Below are 23,453 nucleotides of genomic sequence, written 5' to 3'. Positions count from 1 at the left end.
ACCCGCTAACTGGATACTTTTTAGGCTTTTTTAAAAACGAAATCTAGCTTTACAGATGAGTCCAGTTGAACGCAGTGACACGACTTAATATTTTACACTTTTCAAACTCAAGGCCCCCGGGCTGAATGTGGCCCCCCCACGTCATTTTATGTGGCCCACAACAAGATAAATTAAAAGATTTGGCTGTGTTAAAATGTCAGTTTATCAGGCGATACAGTTATACAGCCATATTTTTACATCTATGGAAATGTATATGTAATATTTGTAACTCGAATAAGAAATAAGCACAGAGACAGTTAATGAATAAGTAAAAAAAAGAGTGAAAGTGACCGTTTTGCTGATATGGCCGGTGAAAATGTGTATGACGCCCCTGGTTTACACATACTTTTCGTCTTTTCTTTAGCTGGATTCAAGTTGGATTTGTAGTAGCTTGTCCAATCCACTTTCTGCGTCTGTCTAGGAAACATTATTGGAGAAGGAAGCCAGACTGCAAAGAGACAGCCCAATGTGAGCTTTTATAGAGCGTAAAAATGCTGACAAGAGCCTAATTTGATCTATAACATATATGGCACACAAGGTCAGGACAGTGGAAACGAAATGAACGAGGCAGAAAATTGCTCAGTTAAATCAAAACTCAACCACAAAGCAGCTTTTAGTCAGCTATAAATATTTTTCAAAACTCTTTAAGGCTACCATCTGTACGTTTATTTAATTTTTTCAGCAGTAAATTGCAGATATGAAACTTACCCGCGCCTCCCCTGACTCACCTGTGCTCTCTGGACTTCTTCTGCATCCCAAAGTGGGAAAAATACTATCAGACCGCAGTAACGTAGACAGCATCTAGTGGTGATACGTGAGAATACGACAGGGGCAGGTGGGCCACTCTAATTACAATTGACGATCGCTTTAAGTCGGCGTAGAACAGCTGCAAATTGGCCTTTTTTTATGTGTTATTGACAAATCCGAGAAGGCGGTGCTAAAAATGACAAAAGCGTAACAAATTTAACAGTCTCATTAAAAAAAAACCTTGAAAACTAAACAGCTAAAACCAGCGTTACCTTAAAAAACTTCTACTTTATCTTTCCGTTTTAGCAGACAGTTTGTGGCCCAGTCGATAATGTGAAATTTACAGAGTCGGTACTCATAGAACTCCACTTTCCCTATGCCTGAATGTTATTACTTTAGGGTCACTCGAGGTCTGTTCCTATCAAACGTGCGATTTACTGCAGCTCTGCGCTCAAATCTGTGTGTGTGTGTGTGACAGAGTGTCTGGACAGTGTGTCGTTCCATGGGCCCAGCTGGAGGATGGAGCCGGGAGACCTTTTCATCCCCGTGGACTCCATCGAAGAAGAGGCGACGCTGACCTGCGACGCCAAGGGAAGCCCGCCGCCGCAGTACAGGTAGAACGATTAAAAATCTCATCTATGTGACAATGTGTTTTGCGTGTCGTGTTGTGCGTTTTGCGGCTTTATGCTCAACCGCTGACTGTTCTTCCACGGTTTCTTCTTATTGGTCAGACTCACGCGCTAATGACATGGAGCTAACCAATCAGGAGAAGCAAATGGCCTGTTGAATCATATGATCGTGCATTGTGTCCTGCGTCCTGATTGGCTGTTGGACAGTAGACCATTGTCCATCAGTCTCCTCCGTGCCGTGTCTCCTGTACAGTACAGAATGTGTTCAGACAAATTTACATAAACGTTGGATCGCAGTGTGACTCTGAAGTGCTGTACGTTTGCAATTTGTTTTCTCCCCGACAAAACCCACAATGTCGATGAAACGTTCTGCACCGACAAAGGCGCCTACGAAGATTTGAACTTTGAGAGAGTTTAAATGAGAGAGAAATGTGAGAAAATGTTAACGCCTGTGTGAGAAAAGTGTATAAAGTGTGTGGTGAGGAGTTTTACAGCCAAAAACATAGAGAATAATTGTAAAAAATAAAGCTGATACTTCGCGGATTTCGCCTATTACGGGTTATTTTTAGAACGTAACCCCGCGTTAAACGAGGGACCACTGTACATGAATTGTGATCAACTCAAAATCGTGAACGAGCCTCTTTGTGACTAGCATTTTTATTTTAGAAACCAATTCGCCAAAACTGGAAATTGTGTAGATACATCTCTGTCTTGGAAGTTTTGATCACGATTAAACAACAACGGGTCTCATTCAGGAAGTTCTTGCTAACACATTTGTACTTAAGGCAACCATTTGGCAACCATAAAATGTTTAGGGTTCACTGCAAACAGCCAGGAGCACTCATAAGCACAGAAAATATACTGTTTTAAAATATTATTACGCTAAAAATGCTACAAAAAATTCTAATTCCTTCATGATTGTAAGTTATATATGTTTTTGTATTATTTATATTATTTCTTTGTTATATAATAATGTTTATGAGTGGAGCATAGAAATTATACAGTTTTAAAATATTATTACAAAAAAATCTACAAAAAATTCTTAGTCCTTCATGATTGAAAGTTATATATATATTTTTTATTATTTATATTATTTCTCTGTTATATAATAATGTTTATGAGTGGAGCATAGAATTTATACAGTTTTAAAATATTATTACAAAAAAACTTCTGCAAAAAATTCAAATTCCTTCATGATTGTAAGTTATATATTTTCTTAAATTATTTCTATTATTTCTCTGTTATATAACAATGTTTATGAGTGGAGCATGTAGAGCATCTGTCCCAAATCCAGTGCTCTCCATATGGGCCACTGTTACAGCCCTGCCCCTGGTCACCGCACTGGACTCAACAACCCCACACCCTACGATTTTAAGACAATTAAATTAACGATGCTACAAACAAAACACAGGTTTCTTCATCAAATCTGACGTTATATATTCAAAGCCATTACTTTTACTAATCTAAAAAGTTAAAACCTTGAATTAAAAAAAAAACTAGTGTTGCCTGAAAAGCTTCCCACTTTTGTAGAATTAAAAAAACCAACTAATTTTGTTTTTAATTCCACTCCTGTTTCATTTCCTGTGTGCATGCTGCAATTAGCACCAGGGTTACATGTTCCAGTTGCCTTTCTGAGTTGTCAGAAAATGGGATTGTTTAAAACGCTGTCAATAATTACAGAGCCAAAAAGGAGTCTGTGATTTAGTTCTGTCTGAAAATCTGTGTTTGGGTTTGCGATTTCAGATGCATTTTAAAGATGGACTTTGCACCTTTTTTGGTATAGCGTCTGCCACTTGCTTATCTCCATGAAGATGTTATTGCTTTACCTGGAATTTTCCACTAGGGAATTTAATATGGCTGCATAGAGACAAACACTGACAGCACAGACAAAAAGCACGATTCCCAGTGTTATTTCAAGCACCACCTGTAATCGATTACGCAACAAGTTTAATGCTGCACAAACATTCCAAGTAAAGACGTAGCATCACCAAGGAGATGAACCGTTACACTGAATCCACCGCAAAAGTACCATAAGTTCACAGTAGTTTATTTAAAAGCGTAACCTTTCAGCACCAGCGCTCCAGATACTCGTAATGTGTTTTAGTTTAAGCAGTAGCATCACCGCGCCCCGGACTAATTCATATTGACAAAGACGCTGCCAATCTGCCCGCAGTCGCGCCTGATACTATCTCGGCGACACACGTGAAGCATCCTAATGATCGTTGCGCGCTTGTAAAGTCACCCGTGGACCAATGGGAACGCCGGTCGCAACCAACAGCCATTGATTACGAGTGTCTTTGGTGTTCACTGCTGGAATTACTCGTGGCCGTGTGAGCCGAATGGTACCGATGCGGCGAGTGCGTGTTCTCATTATTCCAGGGCTTTCCAAGTAGTCTCCCCCCACCCCGAATCTAAGTCTGAGGCATTACCATGGAGTGATTAAAGGTGAGAGGAGCATGTTAACTCTGCTGTGTCTTCTGGATGGGCTGCCGATGCCCCCAGCACCTCCGCAGCTCTGCTCTTGAAGTGTAAATTGGCCCCCACTCTTTCCATCCTTTCTCCTTCCAGTCCTGTCACTCACAAAGACATGAGATCCCATAGTATCCTCAGTGTAGCTGCATAACAAAAATCACATATAGAAGCAGCCACTTCCACCAAACTCATAAAAGGGAACAGTTTGGGGATGGTGACCCAACTTCTACTTGACCTGGAAACTTTTTTATTGCAATCGCCTTTAAAAAAAAAAAAAGGACATTATTAGAAAGAAACTCCATGTCCGATCCAATCCTTTATTGATATAGCGCATATAGTGTGAGTATTAAACTGTTTCTAAAGTGCTGCGTAATACAAAATACAATGGAGATATTAAAAAACTCCACTAGTGCTTATTAAAATAAAAGCAAGACTATCAGTAAACCAAAGCGAACCCAGGAAATAATTGATGCTAAAAATTATATTATATTATAAAAACGAAATGAACTACTTTGTTAAAAAAAGGAGAAAAGTGATTTAGAAGTTTCCCTTTTAATGGTGTTGATCTATTGGCGGATAAAAGCGGGTTAAAATCGGAGTATTGAAGCCTTTTCCGTAGTTTCAGAATCAAAATTAAATTTGATTCCGTGACGACACTGTACAGATTCTTCAATAGGGGGCCACAGTGGCTCAGTTTTGTAGAGTTTTTGTCCAATGATCTGAAGGTTGGTGGTTCAAATCCCACTCTCTACGACGTGGGATTCCAGCTGCAACTAGTGAATGCTGTTGAAATTAAGTTTAGCTAGTATGATACTGAAAATAATAGAACACAATTTTATTTATTTATCTTTATTTATACAGGGGGAGCACTTTGGGCTTTCCTTTTCATGGGCGCCCTCTTTAAAATACAACACAAACAATCAAACACAAATAAGTCCATATAAAACATCAAAAACAAGTGCAGGTGTGTGTATGAAAGTTTGTTATCAGATTATTCAATTGCAATTGTGTCACCAACGTGTCCAAATTTGCTTTTCCTTGGAGTTTCTTCCATTTTAGTGAAGCAAAACAGCTAAAAACCTCTTTCCCGTCTCAGTTCTGGTGCGGCTCGTTCTTAGCCTTATGCATCATGTGATCTGGTGTTAAATGTTCCAGTATCAATGATTAACAAACAGGTGAGGTTTTCTGGCAGTTTTTGAAGTAGTCCTTTATAGATGAACTTCGTACAGTGCTGTTTTATTCTAACAAACAGTGATGGCCAACCCACTTTACAAATCCATCACCTGTAATAAAACAAAGGGCTGAGTAAAATAGTGGATCCAATGGTTTCGAAGCAGAAGCTGAAGTCTGTACACCACATCCCCATAATCCAAAACGGACAGGAATTCTTTTCTCTAACTCATTGGGGTACGACATTTGTTAACTGGACATTTCCTGAATAGTTTTAGAAACTGTCGTAACGGTGCGGATAGGACCAAAGGATGCAGACCAGAGCAGTTTTAACAGTGTTTATTTACAGCGGTGAAAATGCAGTCTTTAAACAGGTCACAAGAGCAGGTACAGGAACCGGGGAGCGGGAGACGGGTCAGGCGGGTGCGGTGCAGGTAGAGGCGGGCAGGACAGGACCAGGACGGGGATAGAAGCAGGTGCGGTACCAGGGCAGGCGGATCAGACGAAGACCAGAGCGGGGAGCGGGTGACAAACCAGAGACCAGGACCGGACAGGAGACGAGACGAGCAGGAGACGAGACGAGCAGGAGACGAGACGAGCAGGGGACGAGACGAGCAGGAGACAAGACGAGCTGGAAGCGATACCGGGACTGGAACGTGGCGGCAGGAGCTGGGCGAGTAGAGGCAGGAATCTGGAGGGTGCATAAATCCAAATGAGCATTTGCCGGAAAGTACCATATAACAAAGCTTAGCAAGAAACATTCACGTTTTACACGCGGACGGTCTGGCACCGAGTGTAGACTGCCAAGCCTTCTTGTACTCAGCAGCAGGTGGTGGTGATTAGGCTGATGCACCCCAGGTGTGCACGGGAGGAGTCAGGCACTCCACCCAGCTCCAGACACACAGGTAGGGGAGGGGGAGAGAGCACGGGAGGACAGGGAAACTGACATCATGACAGTACCCCCCCCCTAAGGTCCACCTCCTGGTGGACCCCCAGGCTTGTCAGGATGAGCGCGGTGGAAGTCTCTCACCATGTCGGGGTCCAGAATGCGTGCCCTGGGCACCCAGGATCGCTCCTCCGGACCGTAACCCTCCCAATCGACGAGGTACTGGAGGCCCCTACCACGGCGACGAACGTCAATCAGGCGGCGGACGGTGAACGCCGGGTGGCCGTCAATGACTCGGGCGGGCGGTGGGGGATCGGCCGGAGGGCACAGGTCGCTGGTCCGGACTGGTTTAACCTGGGAGACGTGAAAGGTCGGATGAATCCGGAGAGACGGGGGTAACTGGAGGCGCACCGCCGATGGATTTATGATCCTCATGATCTTAAACGGTCCCAGGAATCGGGGGGACAGCTTACGGGAGTCCGTCTTCAGCGGGACCGTCTTGGCGGAGAGCCAAACCATCTGGCCAGGTTGGTATACGGGCGCCGGGACACGGTGGCGATCGGCCGTCGCCTTAGTGCGCGCTCCAGCCCGAAGAAGGGCCGCCCTGGCCTTCTTCCAGATCCGGCGACAGCGCTGGAGATGGCGCTGAACAGACGGGACGGCGAGGTCCCTCTCCTCCGTGGGAAAGAGAGGGGGTTGATATCCCAGCGATGCCTCGAAGGGGGACATACCAGTGGCGGAACTCACGAGGGAGTTGTGAGCATACTCTATCCAGGGCAGGTGAGTACTCCAGGTCGCGGGGTTGGCGGAGGCTGTGCACCGTAGGGCCGACTCCAGGTCTTGGTTGGCCCGCTCCGTCTGCCCATTAGATTGTGGATGGAACCCGGACGTGAGGCTAACCGTGGCCCCCAAACCGTCGCAGAAAGACCGCCATACCTGAGAGGTGAATTGGGTCCCTCTGTCGGACACGATGTCCACCGGGATGCCGTGGAGTCGGAAGACATGACTGGTCAGCTGGTCGGCAGTTTCTTTGGCTGTGGGGAGCTTAGGCAGGGCAACGAAATGGGCGGCCTTGGAGAAGCGGTCCACAATGGTGAGAACCACCGTGTTCCCCTGGGAAGGGGGAAGGCCCGTCACGAAGTCCAAGGCGATGTGGGACCAAGGGCGACGAGGAACTGGGAGAGGATGCAAGAGACCAGAAGGGGGTGAGTGGGAGGCCTTGGCCCGAGCACATACCTGGCAGGCGGCGACATAAGCCCGGGTGTCTGTGTCCATCGTGGGCCACCAGAAGCGTCTCCTGAGGAGGGAGAGAGAGCGACCGGCACCAGGATGGCAGGCGAAACGGGAGGCATGGACCCACTGGAGCACCTGAGACCGGACAGAATCGGGAACAAACAGTTTACCTGGAGGGCCGTTTCCTGGGTCGGGGTCGTTGGTCTGGGCCTCTCGGACGGTGTCCTCGATATCCCAATGGACCGCGGCCACCACACACGAGGAGGGAATAATTGTTTCTGCGGTGACCGGGCTATCCTCCAGGGCGAACTGGCGGGAGAGGGCATCGGGTTTGACGTTCCGAGATCCGGGGCGGTAGGTGAGGAGAAAGTTGAAGCGGCTGAAGAAGAGGGACCAACGAGCTTGACGGGGATTGAGGCGCCTGGCGGACTGGATGTACTCCAAGTTTTTATGGTCGGTCCAGACGATGAATGGTTGCTCCGCCCCTTCGAGCCAGTGGCGCCACTCCTCCAAGGCCAGCTTTACGGCAAGGAGCTCCCGATCCCCCACGTCATAATTGACCTCGGCCGAGGACAATCGCCGGGAAAAGAAGGCGCAGGGACAGAGGCGGTTGTGGGGGTCGAACCTCTGCGAAAGCACGGCCCCCACTCCCGAGTCGGAGGCGTCGACCTCCACGATGAATTGCCGTGAAGGGTCGGGCTGGTGCAGGATGGGAGCGGAGGTAAATAGTCTCTTAAGCTTCTCGAAGGCTGTCTGCGCCTCAGGAGACCAGGCAAACGGCAAAGCAGGAGAGGTGAGTTTAGTTAAGGGCGAGATAACCCTACTAAAATCCCGGATGAAACGTCTATAAAAATTGGCAAAGCCGATAAATCTCTGGAGCTGTCTCCGGCTGGTAGGAACGGGCCACTCAGTGACAGCCTGGATCTTTTCAGGGTCAGCTCTTACTTGGCCCCGCCCCACAATGAAGCCCAAAAAGCTGACCTCCTCTGCGTGAAACTCGCATTTCTCAGCTTTCACGAACAGTTTATTCTCGAGGAGGCGCTGGAGAACCTGGCGAACGTGCTGATGATGCTCCTGGGGGGACCGCGAGAAAATCAAGATGTCATCCAAGTAAACAAAGACGAATCGGTTAAGGAAATCACGGAGCACATCGTTGATGAGGGCTTGGAAAACGGCAGGGGCGTTGGTGAGACCGAAGGGCATAACCAAGTATTCGAAATGTCCCAGGGGTGTCTTGAAGGCCGTCTTCCATTCGTCTCCCTCCCTGATGCGCACCAGGTGGTACGCATTCCGCAAATCCAACTTTGAGAAGATGGTCGCACCGTGGAGGGGCGTAAATGCCGAGTCCAGTAAGGGAAGCGGGTATTTATTCTTTACAGTTATATTGTTCAGACCCCGGTAATCAATGCAAGGCCGCAGGGATTTGTCCTTCTTAGCCACAAAGAAGAACCCCGCTCCCACGGGTGAAGTGGACGGGCGGATGATTCCGGCAGCCAGGGACCCACGGATATAGTCCTCCATTGACTCGCGTTCAGGTTTAGACAGGTTATATAGCCTGCTAGATGGTAGTGGGGCACCCGGCAGGAGGTCAATGGCGCAGTCATATGGACGGTGGGGCGGTAAAGAGAGGGCCTTGCTCTTGCTAAAAACCTCCCCCAGGTCGTGATATTCAGCAGGCACCGAGGACAGATTGGGGGTGTCTGGGGACGGATCAGCGACAGGAACGGACCTCCCGGCCGGAGGGAGGGCGGACCGAAGGCACTTGGCGTGGCAATCGGGACTCCAGCCCGAAACTCCGCCCCTGGCCCAATCGAAAACAGGGTTGTGGGCGCGTAGCCAGGGGTAACCAAGGACCAGAGGAGAAGCGGAGGAGGACAGGACATGAAACTGACGGTTCTCTTGGTGGTTGCCGGACAGAATCACGGTGACAGGTTCTGTGATGTGAGTGATGTGCCCCAGAAAACGTCCATTGAGCCCCTGGGCATTTAAGGGGCGTTCGAGGGGCTCCAGGTAGACCCCGAGCTGCTCCGCGACTTGGGCATCAATAAAGTCCCTCTCAGCCCCGGAGTCGATAAGGGCGGAAACGCATAAGGTCTCTGTGCGAACGCACAGGGTGGCGCTGAGCCGCAGTCTATTAGAAGAGTCCAGGATGTGTTGCTCGCCCACCAGTACTCCCAGTGCTACTGGTGGGCCCCCCCTTTTGGCCGAACTGGGCAAGTGACCACATAATGTCCGCGCTCACCGCAGTAGAGGCAAGCCCCGGCCAGACGACGCCTCCGTTGACGCTCCTCGGCCGACACAAGGGTCCTGTCGAGTTGCATGGGCTCATCCGGCGGGGGCGGGGCAGCGCGTGGCTCCGGCGGGACCGGTGACCGGCGTCTCTCTCGGCGACGAGCCCGTAGGCGGTTGTCTATACGGTGAGTGAGGGAGATGAGGGTCCGCAGGTCGGGGGGTTCGTCCCGGGAAACCAATTCATCTTTCAAAGTCTCGTTCAGGCCCCGCACAAACACAGCCCGCAGCGCGCTGTCCGTCCAGTCCAGCTCCGCCGCATGTGTCCAGAATTCAATGGAATAATCCGCTACCGTCCTGGAGCCCTGGCTGAGAGTCAATAACCGGGAGGCAGCATTGTCCTGGTAGTGCGGGTGGTCAAACACCAGCTTAAACGTGGACACAAATTCATTAAAATCCAGGCTATCCACAGACGTCTTCATTAGGCGCGCCTCTGCCCACTGGAGAGCTCTGCCCCGGAGTAATCCACATATATATCGGATCTTGGTGGCCCCCGAGCTGAAACGAGAAGGGCATTGCTGGAACATGAACTCGCACTGGAACAGGAATCCGCGACAGAGGTGAGGTTGTCCAGCATACGGCTCCGGATCCGTGCCTCTCGGCTCCGGGAGGCGTGGCGGCGCTCCGGCTGCAGCAGGCGGGGTGACGAGGAGCGCGGCCACCTGGTGGTTAAGCTGTGCCACCTGCTGGGACAATGTCTGATTTAGCTCCAATAGAGTCCGAATGGATTGTTCATGCTGACCCAGCACCGCCTCGGGGTGAGAGTGCGTGAGGCGGCGCGTCTGGTCCGGATCTGAGCCTGCTTGGTCCATAGTGGCCAGACCGTTCTGTCGTAACGGTGCGGATAGGACCAAAGGATGCAGACCAGAGCAGTTTTAACAGTGTTTATTTACAGCGGTGAAAATGCAGTCTTTAAACAGGTCACAAGAGCAGGTACAGGAACCGGGGAGCGGGAGACGGGTCAGGCGGGTGCGGTGCAGGTAGAGGCGGGCAGGACAGGACCAGGACGGGGATAGAAGCAGGTGCGGTACCAGGGCAGGCGGATCAGACGAAGACCAGAGCGGGGAGCGGGTGACAAACCAGAGACCAGGACCGGACAGGAGACGAGACGAGCAGGAGACGAGACGAGCAGGAGACGAGACGAGCAGGGGACGAGACGAGCAGGAGACAAGACGAGCTGGAAGCGATACCGGGACTGGAACGTGGCGGCAGGAGCTGGGCGAGTAGAGGCAGGAATCTGGAGGGTGCATAAATCCAAATGAGCATTTGCCGGAAAGTACCATATAACAAAGCTTAGCAAGAAACATTCACGTTTTACACGCGGACGGTCTGGCACCGAGTGTAGACTGCCAAGCCTTCTTGTACTCAGCAGCAGGTGGTGGTGATTAGGCTGATGCACCCCAGGTGTGCACGGGAGGAGTCAGGCACTCCACCCAGCTCCAGACACACAGGTAGGGGAGGGGGAGAGAGCACGGGAGGACAGGGAAACTGACATCATGACAGAAACATTTTGATGAAAACTAGTGTAAAACCATAGACTGTATAAAGAAGTGGACTAAGGGACTGCGACGTCACCCACAGCGTTCAGCTTCAGTCAAATGAAGCTCATCGAGGCTAGGAACTCCGACAAAGTATCATCGCAACCAAAGAGCCAATCTGGAGCGAAGCTGTTGAAGTTAACGGCCCTTCCCGCTCGCACCGCTGGTTTAGGAGAGAGTGGACGCTTAGCAACGCTGTCAATCAAACCTGTTGCTTAGTTGAGTGGGAGCAACCTCGGGGAAAGAAGGCGCTTTGTTTGTCTGTTATTGTTGTACAGATTCTTCTTCTGTCAATAGAGGGCCACAGTAGCTCAGTTGGTAGAGTGTTTGTCCACTGATCTGAAGGTCGGCGGTTCAAATCCCACTCTCAGCTGCAACAAATGTGGTTGTTGTGACCTTGGGCAAGACACTTAACCTCTCTTCACCCCAGTGTTAATGTATGAATGGTTATGGAGTTTAAGTGTTTTGAGAGCCTTGAAGGTGAAAAAGCAAGCGCTATATAAAAATGTGACCATTTACCGTAGGCTATAATCTTTATTTAACTATTTGCAAAATGATTGGTATTACTAAAGAACAAAAAACAATCTTTAACTTTCGATTATAGTGACTACAGTTTCAGCAGCTCTTCAGCAGATACGCGATTGGTTACTTACTAGAGCAGTGTACCTTTTACAGAAAGACCCCAGAACCTTTACTTTTCTGTCAGGGCGCTCCATTTCTTTACCGTTGCGAGATAAGAAAAATGACTTGGATGAGATCTGTACTTTCCGTTCTTCTGCCAGCCCTGTCACTGACTCACAAAGAGACAAGCTGTGTAGTCGCCGCATTATAAAAATCACATAGAGAAGCATCCTGTCTGATCATAAAAGTCTTATTTCAAACTCGCAGTGACTTTGACCTTTACTTGACCCTCTCTGGCCTCTGTCTACGCCCCAGTGGCTCTGTACTTGTGCTTTTGCCCGGTTTGGTGATCCAGTGACACATCTGCACAAAACCAGAGTCAACAGAAGTAATTGGGTTTGGAGCTTCTATTCAATCACTCACCCCCTGCTCAAAGAATCACTTAGCTGTAGAGACACTTCACAGTCGAAAAGAGGTGACTTAGTAAACATAAATCACATATCTAAATACTTTTATTACAGCATAAGCCGATTTGGTATTCAAAGTTATGCTTAAAAATGCACTATGTAATGTTTCTGATGCAGGTTCCTCTATAAATCTACTATAAGTATTGGATAAGACACTCGCCCTGTGTCCCGGGGCGAGATCGACTTGTGGCCGCTCCATAGGTACGGCAGCTCCCATGAGACGGAGCATAATGCATTTTTTAGGACTTCAAACTACCCGTGTTCTGACAGAGCATCCACAGCTTCCACAAAGGTCAGATTTTGCAGCAATTCTTCTCTATTTTCACAACATGAACATTTAGTGCTTAAAAGTTAGCTTTGTAAGACTTAGCCTAGCCCGCTCTGAGCCTGCGCTAGCTCCGCTCTAGCAGCTATCGCTCTCATTCTGACGTCTCGTGGTGAGAGGTGCTAGTCCGTAATGAGGGAGTAATGCCGAAGAGAGAATTATTTTTGGACCCAAGCGCCAGTGAGCGCAGACCATTGAAAACAATACGACGCCATCTTGGCTTCACCTTCTAGATCTCATTATACTTCCGTGGGTTCCCCTAACTGTTGGTCTCCATTGAGATGTTATTGCTTTCCCTAGAGTGGTGTTAAACGTATCGATCTCCATGGATACAAGAAACTAGTGCCTCAAGCCAAGTTACAGGTCAGAACAGTGGAAAGGCAACACCATTCACAGTAAGAATGCAGGTTTTCAAGGGATTTTCAGCAACTGTAGCATTATAGAACATTCAAGACGAAGTGTTAACATTGAAACAAGCAGACTACACCAGAAAAGTTGAATATTGTAAATTTAAATGAATAAAGCTGTAGTGTATTTCATGTGTGTTTGCTTTGCTATTTGTGATTTGCACTTAAAGTTCTAAAAAGGAAATTAAGCTCATTTTAACAGCAGATCTAGTTATGTTTGCAAAAAAAATGTATATTTGTTCAAAGTATTTCAAGCATACATTTTTCCTCACTGCATTATTTATCCAGTGTTATAGCATAAGTCAACTTCAGGTGAAACAGTAACTTTGTAGTGCATGTGAGCACACTTCAAAAATCTGAACTTTTACTTAAAAGGGCGCTGCTCGGCTGCACAGTTCTCCGGTTCCCCTATGGGTTCCTATAGCAATATAAAAATGCACAATATCTGCCATAGACTCCGCCAATCCTAGTATTACTACTGTGGTCCATATGCTCCGGAGCAACTGGGGGAATTACCGTAGTTCTTTTGGTGTAGTGAGTTTGTATAACTACTTTTACTCCACACAAGGTACACATTTGATATTGCATGTTGTCACAAGATTAGTTGGTTTCACAGGTTTTCTTTTATATCGTGCCATAAAACGTGCCATGTTGTTAAAACCTCAGAAACTCACCGGCGTGTTTCAGAGCAGACTACAAACACCTTTGATCACAACATAGAGCCCAATGAAAATATACACGCACACATTCACCTTGTTGTATTTCCTTTTGCACTGGCGAGTTTAGGGTAACATTTGTGAATTTAGCAACACTGGTGAGTTTATTTTGTTTTTTTTCAGAAGATTTGTCTAACTATGCAGTGTGATCTGAGCCTTTTGGCGGATTCTTTTCAGAGATATATAGACTCTGTTCTTCAGTTGAAAGAGCGTTTACCTTCAGTGAAAAGGAGATTTTTTTTTACCTTCCACTTTGTTCAAAATGCGCCGTCTCGCAGTAGGAATGTCTGAGAAATTGGTACTCAGATGCTAATAGGCCTAGATACTAAAACTATCAAAAGTGGAAATTAATTTAGCTAGTATGATACTGAAAATAATAAAACACAGTTGGACATTTCCTGAATAGACTTAGGAAAATATTGATCTATATAAAACCAATATAATATCAAAACCATAGTCTGTGTAAAGAAGTGGATTAATTGAGTGTGACGTCACCTGTAGCATCTGGCTTCAGTCAAATTTATCTCTTGGAGGCTAGCAGGTATAGCGACGCATTTCGAGCCAAGTTCCATATTGGGAACTCCGACTGTGAGTATCATCGTAACCAAAGAGCCGATCTGGAGCGAAGCTGTTGAAGATAACGGCTCTTCCTGCTTGCACAGCTAGTTTAAGATAGAGTGGACGCTTAGCAACGCTGTCAATCAAACGGGGAAAGAAGGCGCTTGATTTGTCTGTGATTGTTGTAACGTCTGCGGGATCAAAGATACAGACTCGGAGTAAGGTTTAACAGAGTTTATTACAAACAAGAGGTCGTGAATGCTGGTTGGAGGAGCTGGGTCGGAGGCTGAGGTGCTTGAAAGAGTCGTAGGAAGGTCGGTCCAAGAAACGGGATCTGGGGAAAAACGAGAAACACCGACTGAGTTACTATGACCATAACCATAAAGAAACACCGTGCCAGAGTCTCCGCCCAGTTCTAGGCGCAGACAGGACGAGGAAAGACAGTGCAGAAAACACAGACAGACTGGGATCTTGACAGTTACTTATGCTCATATCTTTATTTACGGACGTGGGATCAGGTAGAGTGGGTTAATACGGATATTTTAAGACGAACGAGCCTTAAAATGATGAGCACAGAAGCACGTGCTCACTTTCTATTTGGAGCGCAGTGGCTAGCAGGTTAGCTACGTCCATTTATATAAACAGTCTATGATCAAAACTAATATTTAGCATTCTCACTAGCATAAAAAACAGTAATGTGACAACACTATCTCTCCGTAGAAACAAACATCACTATAGAAATGCAGCTGGCAGACCATCAAACCTTTCAAAATCGAATTGGCCGTGAACTTTTAACCTTCTATTCTGGTTAGTGTGTTACCTGAAGAATTAGATCGTAAGATTATTCCTCCCCGGCTTCCACTTACACGATGATAACCTAATCTACAGGGGTACACTTATGCAAAAAGTGATGACTTGTACAATTTCTCCTGTAAGGATCGGGCTGTTCCGACTCTGTGGTGGACGATATTAGCCCAGATGTGGCACTGTTCTGCGTATTCCTTCGTATAAATACTATTAAAAGCCTCTTGAACTCATCAGTGCTTTTAGTAGTTGTAAAGCAGAGAGGTGGCAGAGCAACACTTTGAATAATCTGTCTTAATAAATTAACACTGCGTTTTAAAGTGTTGCAGTTATTTGAAGAAATGCTAATTGTTCCATTGTTAGTATTAGTGTAATGCGGTCACCTGCTGTGATCACGTAACAGGGGTGACGGAAAGAACAAAGCCCCTCTCTTGTCGTCTCTGCCCACTGCTCGCTCCTGCCAAGCGCTAATAGCTATACTTAATGAGAAGTCAAAGGTGGAATACTGTCACTTTATGTAAATATAATGTGACAGTGAAGAGGTTATTATGGTTTATTCTGATGGTAATATCGACAGTGCCTCCTAAAACCTTTATGGACGCTTGCCTCAAATTGCCCCGGATAGCTTTGTGCATGATACTCTAAGATGAAATTTTAATGATCCCAATGGGGTGTGGGGTGTGGGGGGTGGGGTGGGGGGGTATGGCATAGTCACTGCAGCAAATGGATTCAAAATATAAATAAGACCGCTGACGGAAACGTGTAAAGAGAGCATTATTAAAGTCTGAAGGAACAGCAAAGGGGCGGGGAACTTTATGAAATAATTACAACAAAAGAAAGTAGGAAGTGTAGGTACAAAACATAAAATGCAATAAATATGCAACTGCGGAGAGCGACGATGCCTCAGTAACCAAAATGTGAGCTGCGGTATTCTGTTTCCGTGAGAAATGTTGCTGTGGAGAAAAGGACTTTGTGAATAATTGGGCTTTCTGTCCTTGAAATGAGTTTTGCCAAAAGCACTTGTGCAATTGTAAGTGCAAAGTACCTGTTTTTAGTCAGAATAAGTCTATCTGCAGCACAGTCATTTCATAGTGCTCCCATCTCTTTAGGCTACAAAACTCTGCAAGATTTTGTCATACTCATTTCAGGGCTAGGCTCAACGTGGCTATATTTTATGAACAAAACATTCTCCTTTGTTCCACTGATTTGATAGCAGTTTCTTTTAAGGGGACGTATTATGTAAAATCAACTTTTATGAGTTTTTAACCATGTTATAAGTATGTTCGCTCACCATTTGCTTACTCGTTAGCTTAGCCGTGTTGTATTGTAATTTATTTTTGTATTGTCCTGCGTTTGAGGCTTGAGCGCACAGAGAAAATCACTAAAATGAGACTCCAGGTCATACATGTAGGGTTATACATGTTCCATTACCATTTTTTTTTCAATAAAAACATGTAAATTAAAATCTGCTGCGTGCTTGACCAGCCAGAACCTCCTACATTCTGCTGTCTTGGCTTTGTAAAGTCCTGTAAAAGCGTGTCTGTCCTTGGCTGGTCAGGCAAATGAAATGCGACTACAGAGAGGCAGGGCTTCTCAGTTCTGCAGTTTTGGACATAAACTCAATGGACCTGTTTCTATTACCAAGGCGTTAGATCAATATTGCAATTTACAATGAACAAAATATAAAAAGCTGAATTTTAGACACTCAGTAAAAGCATAATAATATGTTTTCTTTAAATAATTATGTATTGTGTGTTTAGTTTGGGGAATATTCAGTGAGTAATTCAGTAGATGCATTAGTTCACTTCTTCTCTGTGAGTGCGATGTGCTGTGATGAGAATGATCTTGATATCTGTAAGTTCTAACAAAATGATGAATGTTTTTTTTCCTGGTTTTAGGACAATAGAAAAAAGTCAATACAGTGGTCCCACGTTTATCGCGGGGGTTACATTCTAAAAATAACGTGCAAAAGGTGAAATCCGTGAAGTATCAGCTTTGTTTTTTACAATTATTCTATATGTTTTTTGCTGTAAAACCCCTCACCACACACTTTATACACTTTTCTCACACAGGCATTAATATTTTCTCACATTTCTCTCCTGTTTAATGAATTAATAGTGACTCACGTGTATTTCACAGTTCTTCTGACCGGCACGGAGGAGACTGATGGACAATGGTCTACAGTCCCTTAGCCAATCAGGACGCAGAACACAATGCACGTTCATATGCTGTGAAAAAAGCATGCACAATTACACAAAAAAATCTGTGAAACAGCGAGACCGCAAAAGGTGAACTGCGATATAGCGAGGGACCACTGTATCTTCAAAACTGAAAGTTTATCCATCCATTTTCTTCCACTTATCAGAGGCCAGGTCACGGGGGCAGCAGTCTAAGCAGGGACTCCCAGACCTTCCTCACCCCAGACACGTCCTCCAGCTCCTCCGGTGGGACTCCAAGGTGTTCCCAGGCCAGACGAGAGACATAGTCTCTCCAATGTGTCCTGGGTTGTCCCCGGGGCCTCCTCCTGGTGGGACATGCCCAGAACACCTCCCTAGGGGGGCATCCAGGAGGCATCCAGAGCAGATGCCCGAGTCATCTCGGCGTGTAGGAGCAGTGGCTCTACTCCAAGCTCCTCCCATTTGATCGAGCTCCTCACCCTATCTCTAAGGGAGCGCCCAGCCACCCTGCGGATGAAACCCATTTCAGCCGCTTGTACCTGCGATCTCATCCTTTCGGTCATTGCCCAGAGCTCATGACCATAGGTGAGGGTAGGAACGTAGATTGACCGGTAAATTTAGAGCTTTGCCTTTTGACTCAGCTCCTTCTTCACCACAACGGACCGATACAGCGACCGCATCACTGCAGACGCTGCACTGATCCATCTGCCAGTCTCATGCTCCATCCTTCCCTCACTCGTGAACCAGACCCCGAGATACTTGAACTTCTCCACAGTGGAGGAATTGAAAGTTTAGTTTTGTCCAAATTAGTTTAGTTTTGTTCCAAAGTATCCACCAATTCTGCTAAATGCATAAATAAATAAAACATCTTTACTTTCTCGTTATACAATACATATTTTATTCACAGGTACAATGAATGAGTAAACTGATTCTTGCCTTACTCTTTTTTGTCTCTTAACCAATAACATGTCTGTATTACTTGAATTCAAATGCAAATCCAAATTGGCCCTTGTGAATAGATAAGAGCGAAAGGTTCTGTTTTCAAACCAATGCCCACTGTCCATAGTGAAAGGTTTAAGCCACCTGCGACCTCCAGCAGAAATAAATACAGAAAAATGAATAAATGAATGAAATTTTTTTTTACAAGGATAACTCATTTACCAAAGAGATTATTCATAGCGCTATGTCCGCACTCATGGACGCTCTTTCAAACCGTGGCACTGAAAGAAGTGTCTTAAAAGCCGGGTTTGCGGGTTTGCCGGACAGCTGCCTGCAAAAGTTCTGGTGCTCTTTTGAAATAACACAGAATACAGAATGACCAGGACACTCGTCTATAAATAATTGAAATGCTTTTATTTTGACAGTCTGGCCGTGGTGTACCTCCCATATCACCTCCTCCAGCACACTGTGGCCTGTCTTTTTGTCAGTGTACAAATATGGATACAAGTATAGATGTGTCTGAAATAATGCGTGTGTGGCTGATAGTAAGAGATACTAACCTAAAGAGCTCGGATTTTAAAGATATATCGAGTCCAGATCTGCTTTTTCATTTCTTGTAAATCATTATTATTTTTCATTTTATCTTCCTTTGTGTTCATTTTTCCCCTTGAGCTCACCCCTCTCACTCTCGCTTACACACTTTAGCTACACACACACGCCATAAACTGTATAAAGAAGTAGACGAAGTGAGTTTGGCGTCACCCATCGCGTTTAGATCCCGTCAAATGAAGCTCGTCGAGGCTAGTGGTTATAGCGGCGAATTTAGAGCCGAGTGCCACATTTGGACTTCTGACTGTGAGTATCATAGCAACCAAAGAGCCAATCCAGAGCGAGGCTGTTGAAGGTAAACGCTCCTCCCTGACAGCGCCCGTTCTGCGCTGAAAAAATGGTGCGGAGGCTTAGCAACGCTGTCACTCAAACCTGTTGCTAACACGAGCAGGAGCGACCTCTGCACCTAATTTGTCTGTTATTAATGTTCATATTTGAGTTACTGACACAACAGCGAAATATAAAAACACCAGGATCACATAGAGTGGGTTAATACAAAAATTTTGACGAGTCTGACAGCAGCAGTTACAGAGAGAGGGGATACAGTTTTTTTAATGTAAAGTGAATTGGAGCCAGAGTTGATGGACGGCTAGCAGGTTAGCTATGTCCATTTATATACACAGTGGTTTATTTTTATTTATTTATTTTTTGTCTTGTCTACAAACCATCCAGTTATGTCTTCTATCTTGATATTAATTTATTTTCCATCTACAATCTTGTATTTAAAAATGCAATTAACCCTTTAAGGACTGAGCACATTATAGACCAGTACATCTCGCCTACACTTTTATCTTTTAGCCATAAAAATCCTGTTAAAGTATCAGAATGTACTGCATATTTTCACACAGCTACCTCTATTTTACATATCCATCCGTATTTTTTCTTTGACGCTTTGAATAACTAACTAGAAAAATCCCCGTGGCACCTGCGCTCTGATTGGTCGTCTTTGAGGGACAACGTAAGCAAATGACCGTAATGACAGTAAAACATTTAAAGAGCCTCATGCCTCTGGTTTGAGACGCCGTTTGAATTTACATGAAGCACAATTGATTGCGGAGTTACAGTAATGGAAAATCCACAACCACGAGTCTATCAGCGACGGTAGCATCTGACACTATAGGGTTAATAAATTGGATGTCTGTCTGGTTTTAAATAAAAAATTAAAATTAAAAAACAAGATATTGAAATAAGGTGATTACAAAATGCAGAGATCAAAGTCCAATCCTTTTTCAGTAGAAGCCTGTGATTTGGAGCAGAGTTCAGACTTTGGCAGCTTAATTTTGCCTTTTTATTTTAATTGTAACTGTTTTGTTCATCCTCAGCAAATTAGGGTTAGGGTTAGACGATTAGAGATGAGTTTGAATGCATTTTTCGTCATATCACACAGCTTTAATAAAGAATTTTTACTATGAAGAATTATTTTTTTCAATTACAATACCTGACATTTTTTTTTTATCCTGTCAAAGTCTGCAGTTTTGTTCAAATACCTTGAACAACAACAAAAAAAACCCCCGCTTTTGTGGCTCAAAACTAGTCGCCCATCCTCAGTTTAATTGGCGCAAGCTTCACTTAGAAACTTTTTTAAAGGATTTGCGAAAAAGCTGCCCTCCGACTGCGTGCCTCATTACAGCGTTATAGTCAATTTAGGGAGCTACATGGACTTGATTCTGCCCGTACACCGCAGATCCACGGGCGCGGGAGGGAACGCCATAGCCAAACCCGTCCACGCTGATTTTGTTTGTTGGCAAAAGCGGACATCGTATATAATAACTCTTGAGGTATCATTTGAAGCTGCTTGTTTTGTTGTTTTGTTTATCCCTCAGGACTCCAGCCAAAGAGGTATCCGATCCAAAATTATTCTTGTTTTAAACTATAAGTGTTTTTACCTGAGCGTACGTGCTGTTCTGTTGAATGTAGAAGGATAGGACAGAAACAAACCTGAGATTTTATGATACCGAGGAGAGGACAAGCGACTGAAAGCGAGACAAGACCGAACCAGTGCATTATGAATGAGAGGAGGGACTAAGGGGGAGTTGTAAAATTTAAAATGACTCGTTCACTTCTGCTGCTGCGAGGAAAACGAGGAGAAATCAGAAGAAAAGCAGCATTTTTTCATTTTTTGTTGTTGGTTTGATTGCCGTAAATCGGTTCAGGTGTGTAGTTTTCAAACACAACAATATATAATTCAATACAATGTGGTTATTTTGAAAGCTTTTACTTATGAAAAAAAAAAAAAAAAGCTCCCGGATGCAATTTTAGCTGACTAAACTCCAGGTGGCAATTTGACTAAAAACATAAAAAAAATAAAATAACAAAAACAGTCATAAAATGTGTTTTACCTGTTGAGTTACAGAGCACATTGTTGCGTTGTAGTGCTAGTGCTTTGGTTTAATTACATAAAATACGCTGCTTTGTTTCACTTAAGTGCAGTAATCATTTTTTTTAGGATGTTGTTGACAGGAAATTATGTGGAAAAAAGATTAGAGATGAATTGGGGTTTAACCGTAGACTGTAGACTATAAAGAGGTGGACTGGGTGAGTGTGGCGTCGCAAATAGCGTTCGGCTCCAGTCAATTTAAGCTCATTGTGGCGAGCGGTTATAGGGACGAATTTGGAGCTGAGTTGCGTATTTGGAAGTTTGACCGTGAGTATCATAGCAACCAAAGAGCCAGTCCGTAGCGAGGCTGTGGAAGGTAACGCCCCTTCCCGCTAACACTGTCCGTTTAGCAGGGAGCAGGCACTTAGCAACGCTGTCAATCAAACCTGTTGCTATGGCTAGATGGAGCGACCTCGGGGCCTGATTTGTCTGTTATTAATGTTCATATCTTGAGTTACGGACATATTAGTGAAATAAAAACACCAGGATCATGTAGAGCGGGTTAATACGAACATTTTAAGACCAAAATGACGAGTCTGACGGCAGCAGGTACAGAGAGAGGGTTGAGTGTGGGTTGAGTCGCACTCATGATCACTTCCTATTTGTAACACGATAATAATAATCCAGGATAATCCCAGTCAACCATTTTTAAATAGACTGTATCCTTAAAACGCATGAGCTGCAAAAATGAACATCAGAATGAACTTATAATAAGCCGTAGAAGAAGTTATTTATTCTACCCTCTACAGCTCAAGTTTTTCCACTTTTATATTGAGGCTCAAAATATATTGTTGCAGTTTTCATATATTGAACGATAAGTCGATGTCATTATTGCGACAGGACTAGTTCAGCTTCAGAAAATGTAAATAGGCCTTATACACTTTTAAATGTTCAATAGATCCTATGATTCTTAAGTTATACTCACCAAATTTTAGCAGTAGGTAAATTGAACCTTCTGAGATTTTTGGCCATATATACGGTTATAATTGTTCATTTACACTAAACTAGGGGAAGTAAAAATGATGTATGATGAAAATAATGTTTTTTAAGTGTCCATCATTTTGGGTTTGTCCCTGAATCGCCCGATCCAACACTTTGCGTCACATTTTCAGCATTTCCGGGCTTATGTCTCTTATTTGATCCTCGATATTACGTTTTAAGTCGTTTATTGTCTGAGGTTTATTCACAAACACCTTTTCTTTAAGATCGCCCCACAGGAAGAAATCAGGACTAGTCAGGTCTGTGGAGATCACACACTGCCCCCTGTCTTTGAAAACCACTTATTATTCCTTTAATGACATTTACACTCGGGGCATCTCTGGTGTTAAAATGTCGACAGTAAAATACCACTGGGTTTGTGAATTTGACCCATGTGACTCAAAGTTCCACTGTACAATGAGGGTTCGTTCCTCGGTGTTGTATTTGCTCATATTAATGTCGGAAGAGTAGTTCTAAATGCCCTGAAAAAATAAAATACAAATATTTAGAAACAAAAGAGTTATGTTTTTCAATAACTGTCAATGACTTTTGGGTGTTTACCTGAAGGGAGGAGCCAGCTTTGAGACAGTGTCCAGCTGTAATCTGCCCAGAACTGAAGAAGCGGCAGCAAAAACGTCTTCACTTTTTGTCCAACTGACGGATTAGAATTTTTCTTTTACTGTGACTCAAACCTGGACGACTGAGGGATTACACAAACTTCAAAATGCGCTGTCGTAACAGGCTTTTATATGTAAACCTTTTGAACTTAGCTTCGATGTAGCTTGACTCATTTACTTCTGGCTATTTCCACACTTGTAACCCCTGTAGCCAATTACACATCTGTAAACCATAAAGAGATTTTCCACACGCTAACTGGACGAAGAGCGGACAGAGCGCGAGACTTTAAATTTACCTGGGGCTTATTTACCTGCGGCTTATTTCCAAAACCTCATGAGACGAGAGAGCTCATTGGTGCAAAGCGAAATTGGATTATATAGATGTCATGAATTCTTTTAATCGTGCAGCGCTAAACAATTTTGTCAAATTATTGCAATTCAATTAGTCTTTTATGTTATAATTAAAATTTAGTTCAGTGTGCACATATTAACGATAGCTTAAAGACGTTTGAACATTTTGAGAGAACTGAAATAAGAACCGCTGAACCAATATAAGACTCGCATGCATTTCAGAGCATTTAGCATCGGGCTATCAAGGCAGTGGACTGTTTATAACCGAAATAACTGCAGCCTTTGCGTTTTCCTAATAAATTCCAACTGCGATTTTCATTTGATTGTGATTAACTTCCCCAATAGACACTTTACAGAACACGCTGATAAACTATTACTTTCATAAAACGTTATATTTCTCCTCACAATAATTATAACGCTAAAACCTCACATTACGACATCGCTATTGGACCCCGAATTTCATTTTTTTCCACCTGTAAACCTCGTATCAGATCTTTTACAAGC

The 23,453-nt window shown here is 44.7% G+C and overlaps 1 protein-coding gene across 1 annotated transcript in view; it reads left to right on the top strand.

The window, feature by feature from the left end:
* The window catches only part of LOC117373460 (contactin-3-like), a 102,687-nt gene that overhangs the window by 250 nt on the left and 78,984 nt on the right, over positions 1-23,453 (top strand). Inside the window, exon 2 of the mRNA XM_033969494.2 lies at positions 1,265-1,400. Within this exon, the coding sequence (XP_033825385.1) occupies positions 1,265-1,400 (136 nt within the window). The remainder of the gene's footprint in view (positions 1-1,264; positions 1,401-23,453) is intronic.

The sequence above is a fragment of the Periophthalmus magnuspinnatus genome, chromosome 7, assembly GCF_009829125.3.
Source record: "Periophthalmus magnuspinnatus isolate fPerMag1 chromosome 7, fPerMag1.2.pri, whole genome shotgun sequence".
Classification (NCBI taxonomy): Eukaryota; Metazoa; Chordata; class Actinopteri; order Gobiiformes; family Gobiidae; genus Periophthalmus; species Periophthalmus magnuspinnatus.
This window is presented reverse-complemented; position numbering and strand designations above follow the sequence as displayed.